This window comes from Lolium rigidum, chromosome 1, assembly GCF_022539505.1.
Source record: "Lolium rigidum isolate FL_2022 chromosome 1, APGP_CSIRO_Lrig_0.1, whole genome shotgun sequence".
Lineage (NCBI taxonomy): Eukaryota > Viridiplantae > Streptophyta > Magnoliopsida > Poales > Poaceae > Lolium > Lolium rigidum.
The window spans coordinates 279,414,828-279,431,122 of record NC_061508.1 but is presented as its reverse complement, the minus strand read 5'-3'; the positions used below and the strand labels follow the sequence as shown (position 1 = coordinate 279,431,122).

The 16,295-nt window shown below is 43.6% G+C and overlaps 1 protein-coding gene across 1 annotated transcript; it reads left to right on the top strand.

Moving 5' to 3' along the window:
• The first annotated feature begins 7,093 nt into the window (after window positions 1-7,093).
• On the top strand, window positions 7,094-10,783 carry LOC124659217 (LRR receptor-like serine/threonine-protein kinase RGI5). Its single transcript, XM_047197152.1, has 2 exons — window positions 7,094-9,923; window positions 10,398-10,783. Exons 1-2 carry the CDS (start codon window positions 7,094-7,096, stop codon window positions 10,781-10,783), a joined length of 3,216 nt encoding a protein of 1,071 aa, XP_047053108.1.
• The last annotated feature ends 5,512 nt before the right edge of the window (window positions 10,784-16,295 follow it).

The following is a 16,295-nucleotide window of genomic DNA, read 5'->3' as shown; positions in this document are numbered from 1 at the left end:
GTTGTAAAGATTTCTTTAGGGTTGGTTGCACTTTTAGAATGGTTCTCAAACAAGGTTCTTATTAGGGTTTGGTTATATTAGCATCATAACCAAGTGATATAAGACATCATAACAAGCACACACATAAAGAATAGTGGTGGAACAATATGTAAAGAACGGTGGTCAATTTTAAGTTCTACAGGACATGGTTGATGATTATTTATATTATACTTCAAAAGAATAACTTTTGAAGAACATGTTGATTTAGAAATAGTAAGTACTTTAAATAGGAATTAGGGCTTCTATGGTTTGATTAACATTTGTACTTCAAAAGAATAACTTTTGAAGAACATGTTAAATAAGAATATGAACTACTATACATAGGAGTTATGGCTTTCTAGGGTTTACTATTGGATTCACTTAGTTCACTAATAGGAACTAGTTGGGTTGTTAAATAGAATTGGTTCTATACATAGCAAGTATTAGCAAATTTATTACTATGGTTGATTATAGGCATCATATCAAAGAATGATGGTCAAAGTGTTGCTATAAGTTAGGGTTTACTATGGCTTCACATTTGTTTCACTAAGTAATGCTTTAATGGCTTCTAAACTAGATGGTTTCTTATTTCTTTAAGTAAGGTTTAGTTGGATAGGAACATGTGATGTGAATTGCTACACAAGATTGGTACTAGGGTTTATCATTATGGCTCTACTAGGGTTTGATGGTTGAGGTTGATCCTAATGGTGTGGTATATAGGAGTGGTGATTAATGGTACTAATCCAATTAACAAGTTAGGGTTTATACCTAGGTGACATTAGTGGATCATATAGGTTTTAATTAAGAATAGGAACATGAAATGATAATCTCATGTGACTTGGTTTTATGCTAGTGGATCATAAGCATGCATTCATTTATTTCTTACTAGGGTTCTATAGGTATAGATGAAACTTATATGATTACATGAGCTAAACCCCTAGGGTTTTAGGATTGCAACTATTTAGGATGAACACATAAAATAATGGAATCCAGGTTTCTAACTTAGAATAAAACTAAGGTTTCTAAATTATGATCCAATTCTTAAAGTAATACTTTGTACTAGAACTAATGAGATTAAGTACTTGAAATAGAGTTATTAATAATTTTAACATGCTATTAATTTTTAGAGGGTTTAAGAATTAAAATAATTACTAGTTAGGGTTTAATTAGAATTCAGGGTTTCCTAATTATTGTTAGGTTTTAAAGTATTTAACTTGTTAACTTAAGAATGTTTAAGTAAATAATTGTTGAGATACCAAAATGATATTGGTTTTTACTATTTTCTTGAGTTATTATTATTTAAAGAAAATAAAAATAGTAATTTGCAAATTAGGGTTTATGAATTACCACTAATTAATGCAAATATGGTAAATAAAATTAATCTTATCATTTTACTTAGTTACTGAATAGCTAATATTTAATTTTGAACTTATCTAATTTATTGATTTCAAATTGGATTTCAAATAATTGGAAAGGCATAATTAACAAAATTAAAAATAAGTGAATTTTTATTTTGACACACATTTTTATTTTATATTTTATTTGAATAGAGTTTTTTTTTGAACATTTTGATATATTATTTATATTTTTCTGAGTTGAAATGAATTTTATATGATTTTTCAAAGTTTCTGCAATTTTCTGGAATTTGAAATTAAAACGAATTCACTAAACATACCGGTTCACTTCTAGTCCCAGACACTGACTGGTGGGGCTTGTTTCCACGTTGGCTGCCACGCAAGCAAGGACTGGTCGAGTTGACCCGGACCCTTTGACCTCACCGGCGGTTAAACGCCGGCGGTCAGCAGATGGTGGCGCCGCCGCTATAAGGCCTCCCTGGATGCGTGGTTGGTACTAAACGAACGAGAAGGAGACAAGGAACACGATGGTGGTGGTGGCTTGGTGAGGGGATCACCGGAGTTACGCCGGCGACAATGTCCCGCGGCGGTGCTCTCCGGCGAATGATCGATTGAGAGCTACAGATGGTTCCAGGAAGCAAAGGTAGGTCCAAATGATGCGCAAGCTTACCGTGAATACGACGGTGTGGTCGGCGACGACGATGGCCGCCGGAGTTGAGCTCAATCTCGCCATTACCGATGATGTACTGAGAAAGGGAAAACCGAAATTGACGTTGTCCAGAGCTCCCCTTGACGATTGCTTGTACCCAGACGCTTCTCTCGATGTGGCGCACCTCCTCGACCATGCGCCGGAGGCTGAGGTGGTCTGTACCGCCGTGTTCATCATCGACGCCGGCGACAGTGAGTGGAAGAGCACGAGAGATAGAGAGGGCTAGAGAGATAATCGAAGGGCAGTGAAGAACAAGGAGATCACGGCGGTTCTTTAGCTCCTATTTATAGCCTAGGGCGAGGTCCGTATCGGCATTTCACCGGCGGCAATGGCCGGGATGCCTCGCCGACAATGGAGGTCTCTGGGGCGCGAATCTTGGCGAGAAGTGGATGAGACGGGCGCGAGAAGATTTGGCGAGGCTTCGAGATGATCTGCGGCGTCCGGGATCATCCCTATCCGCAGAGAGGAGGTGGCAGTGGCTCGCCGTCGCCGTGTCGTATGCTGAGAAGAAGAAGAAAAGAGCGTATCTCTTCGCACGAATTTGGATGCACCCGAAACGGTACGGTGGTCGTGGGTCGATTTGCTTCGTGGGCTGGGCTTCGACTTGGGCTGCTGCGGTCCACCAAGTGAGTTTCTTTCTTTTCTCTTTTTCTTCTTTTCTATTTCTGTTTTTAATTTGATTTGAATTCAAATTTGGTTTCTATTTTGTTTTGCAGCTTCCAAATTATTTGAATATCAAAACAATTTGATAATCATACTCACTGCCTAGTTTTCTTGTGGTAACAAGTATTGAAATATTGACTAGATGGATATTTTGTGAGGTCATTCTAAATTGAAAATATATAGGGTTTATGTGTTTATCTCAATTCCTTTTTATTTAGGAACCAATCTGTTTTAATGATTGAAATTATAACATGTGCTTGGTGAACACTTTATTAGGTTGGCTAGTACATAACAATAGGGATTGTGCACATATTTATAATTATAGCTAGAGTTTAAAATAAATGGTAATGAGAATGGATTGGTTCATGATTTCATGTGTATGATTGTTTCTAAGGTTTGAGAAAATGGTTAATTAAACTCTATAATTACTAATCTTGCTTAGCAACTTCTAGCTTGGATTATACTGGTGATCCATGATACACAAGTTATGGCATATCATTTTATGTAGATTGGTTCCATATGACAAGGTTTATGGTTTTGGGAATACTTCACTAATCGAAGTATTAAATAGGCATGAGGTATGGCAGGGTTCTACTTATAATCCAAAGTGATACTTGGATTGAAATTCAAATGTGGTCTAGGATTTTAGTAGTGATTACCAAGGTGACACACAACTAGGATTAGAATATGAGCATAAGCTAGGTTATTCTAAATTGGCTAGGGTGACTCCTCCATACAAGGCATGAGGTTTGGTCTGGGGTTAACTACTAGTGATATACTTATTATTTTATGTGGTAGATGATATCTATTAATCATATGGGCTTAACTTATCATCTATATCTACAAGGTATAATCATGCATTAGACAAGATCCACTCATTCCTCACTAATCCCTCTTTAATATTCTTCTCATCACACTCATCCTATATTCTTAGGGTTTATAATTAATACTAAGTTGTGATGATTATGGAATTGGTTTTCTAAGGTATGGTTATTGGAATAGGGTTCTCACCTCCAAGATTAAATATTGACTTGAACAACTAGGATTAGTACTACTCTAGTATTCTTGTATGGGCATGGCTATGATTAGTATTATAACTTATCTCACTTCTCAATGTCTTGGAATATCCTAAGGTCCTACTCAAGAGATGATGATATGATCCTCTAAATATATGGTTTGCCTAGGAATTCTACCTTGGTATCTTCTGTAGCTTGTTCTTCAGGAAATCTGAATAAACCTGCATCTTGTGGTATGCCTCCACCTCCTAGCTTCTTCATCTTGATCCTAGTTAATGCATAGAGTGGCTCTATGTGGGTGCTCCCTTGTTTCATGCTACAAGTGATCAAATGGATGAAGGGTGTGGCTCTATTTATAGGCTTGGGCAAGCTCTAGTATCATAACACATAGGTGGTGACTCTTGTGTTGGTTTGATGAGTAAGGTGCTTGGTTGTCATGCCCTCATCCATAGCAATCCTTTGAGCATGAGGTGGCATAGCTTGGAGTGCAAGTCATGTAGATATTTTCATCCTATGTGGCATAGAGATTATCCTCTCATATGATTTATTTTTGGATAGCCAAGTGGCATTTGTTACTAAATATCATGTGGATGGTTTTATTATTGTGGATGAGTCATCATACCATCTTTGATTGGATTTACATTATAATATTGGTGAAAACGTTAAGGTTGAAGGTTATTTCTCAATTTTGGATAGTTGGGTTTGATTTCACCAAGGCATGATCATATGAGTTTCAAAATACTCATAGTTAGTTTTATTCAAATAGTTTGAACTATAATTCGTAATGTAAATGGATTTAGTTTTTTGATATTCCATGTATTTAATAAGTTATGATTTAAATAAGAATGTGTGGCTTTTATGCACTTTAGACCCTGTGGTTAACCTATTTATAAGTGAATTAAATTACACACAAAGGTAGTTGCTAACTTTTAAGTATTATTAAGTTAGGGTTTGATTCTTAACTAATGTGTTGTTGTAAGGAATGCCATGTTGAGATCTTTTATAAGATCTTGTAGTTGACCCTTACTTAAGGTGTTGTTTGTTGTAAATCTACTTTTATTTGATCTAGCCCATAGATCAAATCATCTCTACCCAAAACAAGGTTTAGCAAAGATCACAGTGAAGTTTATAGCGCTTGACTTGATGATCTACTTCAATTCCAGCAAGTCAAGTGAAACTTCAGTGACTGTGGTAAGTTTTATTTGAAAGCGCGAAAATCCCCCGGATTTTCTATGCATGAATGCAATGCACACTTTGGTGTTCTCTCATTTTGTTGCCTCTAAACCTGGGATATTACAGCTGGCCAAGATCTGGGCCGGCGGGCCTAGGTCGGGGCCGCATTCTGGTGTTCTCGACAGGGGCCGGGACATCTGGTGCCTCTCTCGGGTTCGCTCCGTCTCGTGAGGGCTTGGGATCCTTGGTTGGTGGCGTGGTGCTGCAATGGTATGATGAAGGTTTGCCGCTACAGGTGGTTTGATTCTCTCCAGCCAGCCTGATGACCGCGGGGACGGTGTGTCTCGGAGCTACTCAACTGGTTTGGTCACGTGGAGTTTGGCCTGCATGGACGTTAGCGTGCGCGATGGTGTGTCCGTGAAAGCACTGCAAGGCTTCGACCACTGGCGGCCGGCGACAACGATGTCTACGGACGATGTTTACCTCCTTGGAGGCATGGCCATGACACACGTCCCGACGCTGGTTGCTGTCCCCTGGGTACTATCAGCTGCAATATTGACTTGCGATTTCGTCGGGGTCCTCCGCGGAATCCCTCTCGTTGATGCCCTGCGTCAGGCTATGATCAGCTTCCTATAAACGATGTGCCTCCGGTTTGCGCGGCCTCTCTCGAGCGTAGGGTGGCTTTCGGAGTTTGTGTCGTGGCACGTGGGACATCGGTATTCTTCAATAGCTGGCGGTTGTCCTGATGGCAGGTGCAAAGACTTAGGTCTTCCTTGGTGTGGGTGTTGAAGCTGCCGCGAAAGCATTGCACGTCCCTATGCTGACAACAGTGGCGCTCGCGAGCGCCGTTCCCCTTCATGGAGGCGTTGTCGTGAAGCTAACCGCTTTGAACTCTGGTGGTTCGTCTGCTCTCTAGCGCAGTTTGCTAGTCCCATGGGTGTTGGTGGTCTTCTGCTAGCTGTTGTGTGTACCTCTTCAGTCTGCAGAGTGACGTCTTGGTGCTTAAAGTTTCGGGTTGAGCCGCCGGTGTTTAGCTAAAGTCTCGGGCCCCCTGTGTAGACCGTGTAGTTTAGAGCCTGGCTCTGCTCCGCCTGGTCTTTTGTTGGTTAGGCTTTAGCTTTCACTACTACCTATGCTTGTATCTCTAGCTGGTCTTCCCAATTTCCTTTTTCTTTTGTTGTGTTATTGTTTTCGCTGTAATCCTAGCCGGTTGAGGGCTTTGTTAATTTAAAGTTGGGTTTGTCGAGCTTATATTTTTTTTAAAAGATAATAGTGCATATTTTTGTTCATTGTATCACATATCTCCCATATATCTATATTTTTTTTCCAAATTTTATAGTGAATAGTGCATATTTTAATTCTATAACATTTCTCAGATTTTGTTAGTTTCGTGTAGCCAAAAATATAAATCATTTTGTATCGAGATTTTACACCGGTGTAGCATTCATCATTGACTACCTCTAAAATTTTATTTTGGATTTCTTTTACAAAAACTAAATACAATTTTTGAGTATTTGAAAATAAAGAGCTACATATACACAATCCATTTTCAACGGGAGGCGAAGCAAGGGACGATTTGCTAGCAGACAAGTCCCCCAATGCATGTTTTCTCGAGGATAGCTGGAAAAAGGATGCAAGAAATGGATTTTGGTTTACCACGGACGCAAAAGCCAAGCAGCAAAGGATCAAAATCGGCATCAATAAACAAGTGTAAACCCAGTGACATTGCTAGGCCCCGACCTAATTGAGAAGACCTCACGTAGCCTCCATTAAATACTCCGCCGCTCCCAAGAACTGCAGATAAGACCAGACCCAGCGAGGTTTTACTACTAGTAACCCCCAATTCCAGGGTTTAAGCTAAACTCAAGAGAGAGCTTAAAAATAAAACTGACAGAGAGCAGCGTCTCCGTCTCCGGCCTCCTCCTCCATATGCGAGTTGGGTGCTGCTCAAGCAAGCACCAGCTCAAAGCAAAGCCTCACTCCACTCCCACATGCCTCGTCATCCTCCTCGCAACTCCACTTCCCACTAGCAAGCAAAGAGCTCCTCCATCCCATGCCGCGGTGAGCTCGCTCACCGTGCCGCTCCCGATAAGAAATAGAGTGAGAACCTCTTCTTAATCCGTTTCCTCGCGGCTGGTTTCTTGATCGCCGGAATAAGAATGGCGCACCGGCGTGCCGCCCGGTTCTTCTTGGCGGTGCTCTTGGTGGCCGCGCTTGCGGCGCTCCGGCCGGCCTCGGCGCTGTCCCCGGACGGCAAGGCGCTGCTGTCCCTCCTCCCGACGGCGCCGTCGCCGGTGCTGCCGTCCTGGGACCCCGCCGCCGCGACGCCGTGCTCCTGGCAGGGGGTCACGTGCTCGCCGCAGAGCCGGGTGGTCTCCCTCTCGCTGCCCAACACCTTCCTCAACCTCTCCGCGCTCCCGCCGCCGCTCGCCTCGCTCTCCTCGCTGCAGCTGCTCAACCTCTCCACCTGCAACATCTCCGGGCCCATCCCGCCCTCCTACGCGTCGCTCTCCGCGCTCCGCGTGCTGGACCTCTCCTCCAACGCGCTCTACGGCGCCGTCCCGCCCGAGCTCGGCGCGCTGTCGGCGCTGCAGTACCTCTTCCTCAACTCCAACCGCTTCACGGGCGCCGTCCCGCGCACCCTCGCCAACCTCTCGGCCCTCGAGGTGCTCTGCGTCCAGGACAACCTCTTCAACGGCACCATCCCGGCCTCCCTCGGCGCGCTCACCGCGCTCCAGCAGCTCCGCCTCGGGGGCAACCCGGGGCTCACGGGCCCCATCCCGCCATCCCTCGGCGCGCTCTCCAACCTCACCGTATTCGGCGGCGCGGCCACGGGGCTGTCCGGCCCCATCCCGGACGAGCTCGGCAACCTCGTCAACCTCCAGACGCTCGCGCTGTACGACACCAGCATCTCCGGCCCCGTGCCGGCCGCGCTCGGCGGGTGCGCCGAGCTCCGCAACCTCTACCTCCACATGAACAAGCTCTCCGGCCCGATACCGCCCGAGCTCGGGAGGCTGCAGAAGCTCACCAGCCTGCTGCTCTGGGGCAACGCCCTCACCGGGAAGATCCCGCCGGAGCTCTCCACCTGCTCGGCGCTCGTGGTGCTCGACCTGTCGGGCAACCGGCTCTCGGGCCAGGTGCCCGGGGCGCTCGGCCGTCTTGCCGCGCTCGAGCAGCTGCACCTGTCGGACAACCAGCTCACGGGCCGCATTCCGCCGGAGCTCAGCAACTGCAGCAGCCTCACCACCCTGCAGCTCGACAAGAACGGCCTCTCCGGGGCGATACCGCCGCAGCTCGGGGACCTCAAGGCACTGCATGTGTTGTTCCTCTGGGGCAACGACCTGTCCGGCTCCATTCCGCCGGAGCTCGGCGACTGCTCCGACCTGTACGCGCTGGACCTGTCCAGGAACCGGCTCACCGGTGGCATCCCCGACGAGGTCTTCGGCCTCCAGAAGCTAAGCAAGCTGCTCCTGCTCGGCAACGCGCTGTCAGGGCCCATTCCTCCGAGCGTCGCGGACTGCGTGTCGTTGGTCCGGCTCCGGCTCGGCGAGAACCAGCTCGTCGGCGAGATACCCAGGGAGATTGGCAAGCTGCAGAACCTGGTGTTCCTGGACCTCTACTCCAACAGGTTCACCGGGCGGCTGCCCGCCGAGCTCGCCAACATCACGGTGCTGGAGCTGCTCGACGTGCACAACAACAGCTTCACCGGGCCAGTACCTCCGCAGTTCGGGGCGCTCGTGAACCTGGAGCAGCTTGATCTCAGCATGAACAAGCTCGGCGGCGAGATGCCAGCGAGCTTCGGCAACTTCAGCTACCTCAACAAGCTCATCCTCAGCAAGAACATGCTCTCCGGGCCATTGCCCAGGTCGATTCAGAACCTGCAGAAGCTGACCATGCTAGACCTCAGCAGCAACAACTTCTCCGGCCAGATACCGCCGGAGATCGGCGCGTTGTCAAGCCTGAGCATTAGCCTGGACCTGAGTGGGAACAGGTTCGTCGGCGAGCTGCCAGAGGAGATGTCTGGCCTGACGCAGCTGCAGTCGCTCGACCTGTCGAGCAATGGCCTCTATGGTAGCATCTCGGTGCTCGGCGCCCTCACCAGCCTTACGGCCCTCAACATTTCGTACAACAACTTCTCCGGCGCGATCCCGGTGACACCGTTCTTCAAGACATTGTCATCGAATTCCTACATCAACAATCCCAGCCTATGTGAGTCCTATGATGGACACATTTGTGCATCCGACACGGTTCGCAGGACCACTATGAAGACCGTGAGGACAGTGATCCTTGTCTGCGCCATTTTGGGCTCGATCGCGCTGTTGCTTGTTGTGGTCTGGATCCTCATCACCAGGAGCAGGATGCTTGTGGGCGAGAAGGCGACGAGCCTGTCGGCCGTGGGCGGTAACGACTTCTCGTACCCATGGACGTTCACGCCATTTCAGAAGCTCAACTTTTGCGTTGATAACATCTTGGAATGCCTGAGAGATGAGAATGTGATCGGCAAGGGTTGCTCAGGAGTTGTGTACAGAGCTGAAATGCCCAACGGGGATGTCATCGCGGTGAAGAAGCTCTGGAAGACGACCAAGGAGGAGCCCATCGACGCGTTCGCTGCCGAGATTCAGATACTGGGTCATATCAGGCACCGGAACATTGTCAAGCTGCTTGGCTACTGCTCGAACAAGACAGTCAAGCTCCTGCTCTACAACTACGTCCCCAACGGCAACTTGCAGGAGCTCCTGAAGGAGAACAGGGGCCTGGACTGGGATACACGGTACAAGATCGCCGTCGGGGCGGCGCAGGGGCTGTCCTATCTGCACCATGACTGCGTCCCCGCGATACTGCACCGGGACGTCAAGTGCAACAACATACTGCTCGACTCAAAGTATGAGTCCTACTTGGCGGACTTTGGGCTGGCCAAGCTCATGAACTCCCCCAGTTATCATCACGCCATGTCACGGATCGCCGGCTCTTATGGATATATTGCTCCAGGCAAGTTTTTCCTGCTAAACTTTTTTTTTTTGGGTTATAATCCTGCTAAACTGCACTACTCTTCTATAATTTGTTCAGCATTTAGACATGGTTCTTCAGCATTCAAAGTAGCGTAAAAGAGCAGCAACACCTATGCAAGAATCTTTGACCTGTGGTTGCTTCTAGTAACCTTAACAATTTAAGTAACATGGTACTTCATCTGCTACTATGTCGATCGTTGCGGTTTAAGCATGTGAGGGAGTAGCTGACATTGTCCTTGCATAGTAATATATATATAACTGCTAGTTTCTCATATCACAAGCATCCTTGTACACTGATGCATGTAGAGTTTGTGCCATTGATTCCAATGCTTAGCACATCACCAAGTTGATTCAGTAATTGTACTGATGTCAAGCAAAGCACGTTACACTTATTGTTCTGTTACCTGTAGTTGATTTCAGGGCACAATGATCTGACTTTTTTTTTTCATTTCAGAGTATGCATACACCTCGAACATCACCGAGAAGAGCGATGTTTACAGCTACGGTGTGGTGCTCCTGGAGATCCTAAGCGGGCGTAGCGCCATCGAGCCCATGGACAGCGACAGCCTCCACATCGTGGAGTGGGCGAAGAAGAAGATGGGGAGCTACGAGCCGGCAGTGAACATCCTGGACCCGAAGCTGCGCGGCATGCCGGACCAGCTAGTCCAGGAGATGCTGCAGACACTGGGCATTGCTGTTTTCTGTGTGAACCCCGCACCGGGGGAGCGGCCGACCATGAAAGAGGTGGTGGCCTTCCTCAAGGAGGTGAAGAGCCCGCCGGAGGAGTGGGCTAAGACGTCGCAGCAGCCGCTCATCAAGCCTGGCAGCCAGGAAGGCTGACTAGAGCATTGTTCTTCTGGAAATCGGGAGATGCTGATACTGGAGGTGGAAAAGAAAAAAAGAGAGTAGGATTTTGATAATTGCCTGGCTAGCTTTGGTTAGGAGTTTCTTGTACAGTTTCAAATGGCGTTGTAGCTCATTCTAGGGAACTTGAATGGTGAATTTCTCGGTTATTAGTTTGCTCTAGCAATACATTACTGATCACCGTGCTCTTCAGTTCACTTTTTTCTCCTCAGTTTGCAGTTTTCTTGCATGAGATGAGCTGGGTATGAAAAATGCGCCTACTAGGCCTACTGCAAAACTGAAGAAAAGAGATATGATGCCAGCATCCAACCGAAGCAGGACAAAAAAAAAAAAAACTAATCTCCTAACTGTAGGATGTTCGAATTCGACAAGAACTAATCTCCTAACTGTAAGAACTAATTCGACACCTTAAATTTTGGACTAAAACTTCCGAACTGGAAATGTAAATTTTCAACTCAAGAAAAGGAATAGTGAAAACTTCGAACTGAAGAACTGAATGTGAATGATTGATGTATATTTTACCTTCGAACTCAAGAAAATGTATAAATAACAGAATTTAAAAATAATGTTAAAAAATCGAAATAAAATCCAAACAGGATTATGGATTTTATTTCACCTTCAAGCTGAGATCGTGGTTGTGTTGTCCAGAGGAGGGGGCCGCCGGTCGCGACGTCTTCTGAGGTGATCACTGTTGCCGCGGCGGTGCGCCGTCTTCAGGGACGTTCGCTTTCACACCTGCCTCCTCTGGTGACGCCGCGTCCTGTACCTGCAGCCTGCAGGTAGGCGAACAACGGTGGCAATGGCGGCCCGGCTGCCCCAATAGTGACGCCGTTTCTTGCACCTGCGGCTGAGCCGGCGCTTGGCTCGAGGGCCTCCCTGTATGGCTGTATGTAGGTGACCTCGAGAGGAGCGTCGCCGAGGGGCAGCTGTATGCGATCTTCAGCCAGATCGCCCCCATGGTGTCTCTCCGCGTATGCCGCGACATCGCCGGAGGACGGTGCGTATCTTATCTTTACATCTTTTGCATAGGCGTTAATGTTCAATCTGTTGTACTACCATGTACAGTATGCTATAGAAGATAGGACTACCATATGTTTTAGGGGATATTTTCTGTTAGATCTAGCAACCTTGGGATTATTAGGTTCATATATATAGAAGTTGTGGTCGTCCGCTATAGAAGTTCAGTTTTGTTCTTGTGAAGACTTTTGAGTTTTACTATGGGAATGTACGAATACATATCGAGCACAAACACCGGCGTTGTAATCCAAATCGGTGTCCATTTACACGGAAAATATGTCATCAAGATGATGTTGTAATCGGACTCCGAATCGTGGTGTATGATTTTGGAAAAAAAACGAGAAACCTACTTGTCGCAATATATGTTATAAGACGTTTCTATATTTGGTGTTGTACTGTCGTATATCTTATTTATGATGCCACATTTCGGAGTTGGCGATTATGGAGAAATTGTAGTATTTTTGTTCAACTATATTATGTGGTTTATTTTCAAGTTGGCTAAGATTCATATTGTTTTCCATTAGTGAGTGGCTTCACAAGCATGTCATGTAGCAAAGTTGTAGAGATAATTTTCTTTTGGATTTTTGGTTTTAAAACCTATGAAAATAACAATGGAATTTGTGCACTTCAGAGAGTTTCACTTTGACCAAAACTAATCCAAAGTAAAATTTGGCATAGAGGGAGTATTATAGAGATAGACTAAACCCTCGTGAACCTAGGAATTTTTCAATAAGCTATTCAAACAATCAAAGTTATTTGTTGTCTAGGCTGCAATAAAATAAGAATAAACTTCCAAATAGCTCATGTTGGATTGGCTTCAGAATATCAAAAGTTTGATAATAATATGATGGATATGTGGTACTCCCTCCATTTATTTATATAAGGTCACTGAGTATTCCGAGTCAAAACTTCGACTAACAATTTAATAGATAAAAAGTAAGTTATATAACAACAAAAACATATCATTGGAAAGATCTTTCAAAGATGAATCCAATGATACTTTTGGTGACATATAACTCATATTATGTTTGTCACATTATTATTCAAAGTTATACAATATATATTTTATACCTCGAAATGTGTGGCTGTTATATATATATAAACGGAGGGAGTAATGTTTCTTGGGGACGTTTGACGCTACAATGCTTTAGTGATGCATGTGATAGATTTGTTGTTGGATGCATGAACCAGCTATAATCTTTTAGGTGTTGTTTTTAGATTGGATCTATCTATATGAAATCTTGAGATTAGTAGGTTGTGATATAAGTTAATCCAGTGCATAAGTTCAACTTTGTGGTTGTCACCAATTGAGGCAATGATATTGGTTTTCTAATTAAAATGCACCACTGGTTGTAGAAAATGTTGTAGAAAATTTCTAGTTTCACCACTAGTTGTAGAAAATGTTGGCTGAACACAGACAGAAATGTTGGAATCAAAATCCGATTCGTGTGCCTGATCTGAAAATAATTTGAATGGAAATGATTTTCGAAACCAACGTGGAATAATTGTGAGATTTGTAAAAAAAAACAACTAGAAACTCACTAGTATGTTGTTTCTAGTTATTTTTGTTCTTGTAGCAAAATGGCAAGTTTCTATTCTTGGTATTATCTTTCTTATTTGTGGCAGTCACTTATAAATATTTTGTTTTAAACTATTTCATGCATTTTGTTTTCAAGTTCATTAAGACTCATTGTTGTTTTTCTTGAGTGCATGGATTCAAATATTAACCGTTGTTTTCAAGTTAAAATTTTATTAAGAGTTGTTCTATTTAGTTTGCGCACTATGGCGTTCTAACATGATATTATTGTACTAGGTATGCTGCATGGTACCTCATAAACATGATATTTTGTGGTTAAGATATTCAATTTCATATTTATTCTCTTCGTTTTTATGCCTTGGACATTCGGTAATGGTTAATATATCATAGATTATATCGTATGTGCTTTGTTGTATATAATAATATAAATCATGCTACACATAGATTTTCTTTTGTAACACAAGATGTGCATTGTGTATGCACCACATTTTTTTGTATTAGTTGCTTGAGCTTGACATTAGGATTACCTCTTATAACATACTTGGTATGTGATCATTTGCCACTAACTGTGCATTAGAATATGTAAATTTTACACTTATCAATGGAAAGTATATCCACGTTATGTTTTCAAATAGGGACCCAACACTATGAAGAAATGGATCGCAAATTTGTTCAACAAAAACCTTGAGGTAAACATTGACAACAATTGCTTGAACAGCATGTTTTCTGGCTTTACACTATTCTTTCAAGCAAAGTGGCCATTTTTTTAAAAAATGCCAATCAAAAGGATATGGTTTTTTTAATTCACAAACAAGAAGTCTGCTATGGATGCCATCAATGGTATGGCATGGCTGGCAAATGGATATTTGTTAGTCTCTTCATTCGACGTCAAGAGAGCCAGCTCATTACAGATGTGAGCACATTTACAAATGTGTACATAAAGAACTTCCTGAAAAAATACACGGAAGATGACTTGCGTCAAGAGTTTGCACCATTTGGTGAAATTACTAGTGCTATAATTACGAGAGATGCTGATGGGAGTTCTAGATGTTTTGAATTTGTTAACTATAAGAGATCAGAGTGTGCCATTGAAGCTATTAAAAATCTTAATGGGAAGATATGGTCAATGATTTGATTATGTACGTTGGAAGAGCTCAGAAGAAGAAGAAAGACAAGATGAGCTCAAGGCCAAGTTTTAACGCAAGAGAAATATAAATTTAGACATTTGGTCAATTTGTATATGAAGAATGTAAACGGTATCATTAGTGATGTGCAGCTGAAAAACTTATTTGAATTTTTTGGCGAGCTTGAGTCATGCAAGGTAATTATATATTTATTTATTAGTACCTCTTTTTAGTATAATGGCTCAATGTGTTTTTGACATTCTTTTAGGTTTTGGCTGATTCACAAGGAAGGAGCAAGGGTTATGGCTTTGTGTCATTTAAAATTGTTGAAGCTGCAAATAAAGGTGTAAGTTCAATCACTACAAGAAATCTGCCATAAGTTGACAAAAATAAGGTGTCACTGAAACGTCACTAATGTCTACTTGTGACGTTATAGTGACGCTTTTCAAAACGTCGAAAGCTGGGAGTCAGCAGTGACTGCTTAAGACGTTCCACTTGAAAACGTCGTAGAGCTTTGTGACATTTTAAAATGTCACTGACGGCATGACGTTGCCAAAACATCATGGGCACCTGCCCCCGAGTCCAGCGTGGCAATCCGACGTGGCAAAATTATGACGAAACCAAAACGTCTTAATTCGAAATCAGCCCGGTCCAATTCTGTATTCTACATGGGCCAAGCCCAAAATTCCAGCCTTTTACCGTAAGCATTGGCCTTTGTTTTGGTCCATTTCTGTTTTGTGCCTTAGCCTTTTTGCACCCTTTTTCTATTTTGGGCCTCACCATTTTTACAGCCTTTCTCTATTTGGGCCTTAGCCTTTTACGATCCATTTATTCTTGGGTTGGTCAGGTTTATATTAACAAGATTAGATAATATATAAACATCAACACATGATGAAATCTTCCATATAAGAGCAGTAACTGAATATATTACAATATTTCCACAAATCAGATATATATACAAGAAAGACACTGACAACAGATTCATATTTGTACTACAGTGACCCATTGCATTGTAGTGATCTCTGCTGAGTACTTGTTGTGTCCAGTGCCACCCCAAAGACATCCTGGGAAAAACGAGCAGTTCCAGATTCGGTCCGGATTCACATTACAGGGACAAAGTACTTCTTGTCGTGTATGATAACAAAATAGTAGGTGAACTTGCTAACAGTATGAATTTTAATTCGCATGTGTCCAATTACGTTTAACAGCGAAATAATGCAACATAGGGCAGCAGTACTACAACAGGCGTAAATGAGGAAGAACAAAGCAGCAGTGTATGATTACAGGATGGGCGACTCTACAAGTGTTCCCATGTAAACAATGACAGCTAAATAGCATGTGTACAGACTCATAGGAACCTGACTATTGGTTCAGTCAGGAACAACAAATAAATTTGATACATGTAACATGCTTTGACACAACAAATACGGTTTAGCTCAGATTAAGTAGTGGAAGGAAATTCATCATCTGGGTGCTCACAGAACAACTACAATTATAAATTCTGGTGCTCACACAACAACTGCAATCATAAACCGCAGCAAAGACCATGGTTCACACATGTTGTCAAGAAGCAATCTTGCAAAAGGCACATGCATGCATATCTACAATCTACAAACCATTAAGGCTGTACAACATTAAACAACACAGCTAACTGCAGAATAGTGCCGAATTCCAACATTGGCAACCAACCAACTATAGTATTTACTGTGAGCTGATTTCACATGATCACATAAGCATCAAAAAAATGAGCAGGATATTTCAGAACTGGCCTAAGGTGTTCACTTGGCAGCATCTTGCTGAAACTATGCCT

What these genes read in the sequence shown, in the direction of transcription:
- LOC124659217 (XM_047197152.1), top strand. Translation starts at nt 7,094, where the DNA reads ATGGCGCACCGGCGTGCCGCCCGGTTCTTCTTGGCGGTGCTCTTGGTG. An exon ending in TTATGGATATATTGCTCCAG is followed by an intron (nt 9,924 to 10,397) that starts GCAAGTTTTTCC and finishes TTTTCATTTCAG; the next exon opens with AGTATGCATACACCTCGAAC.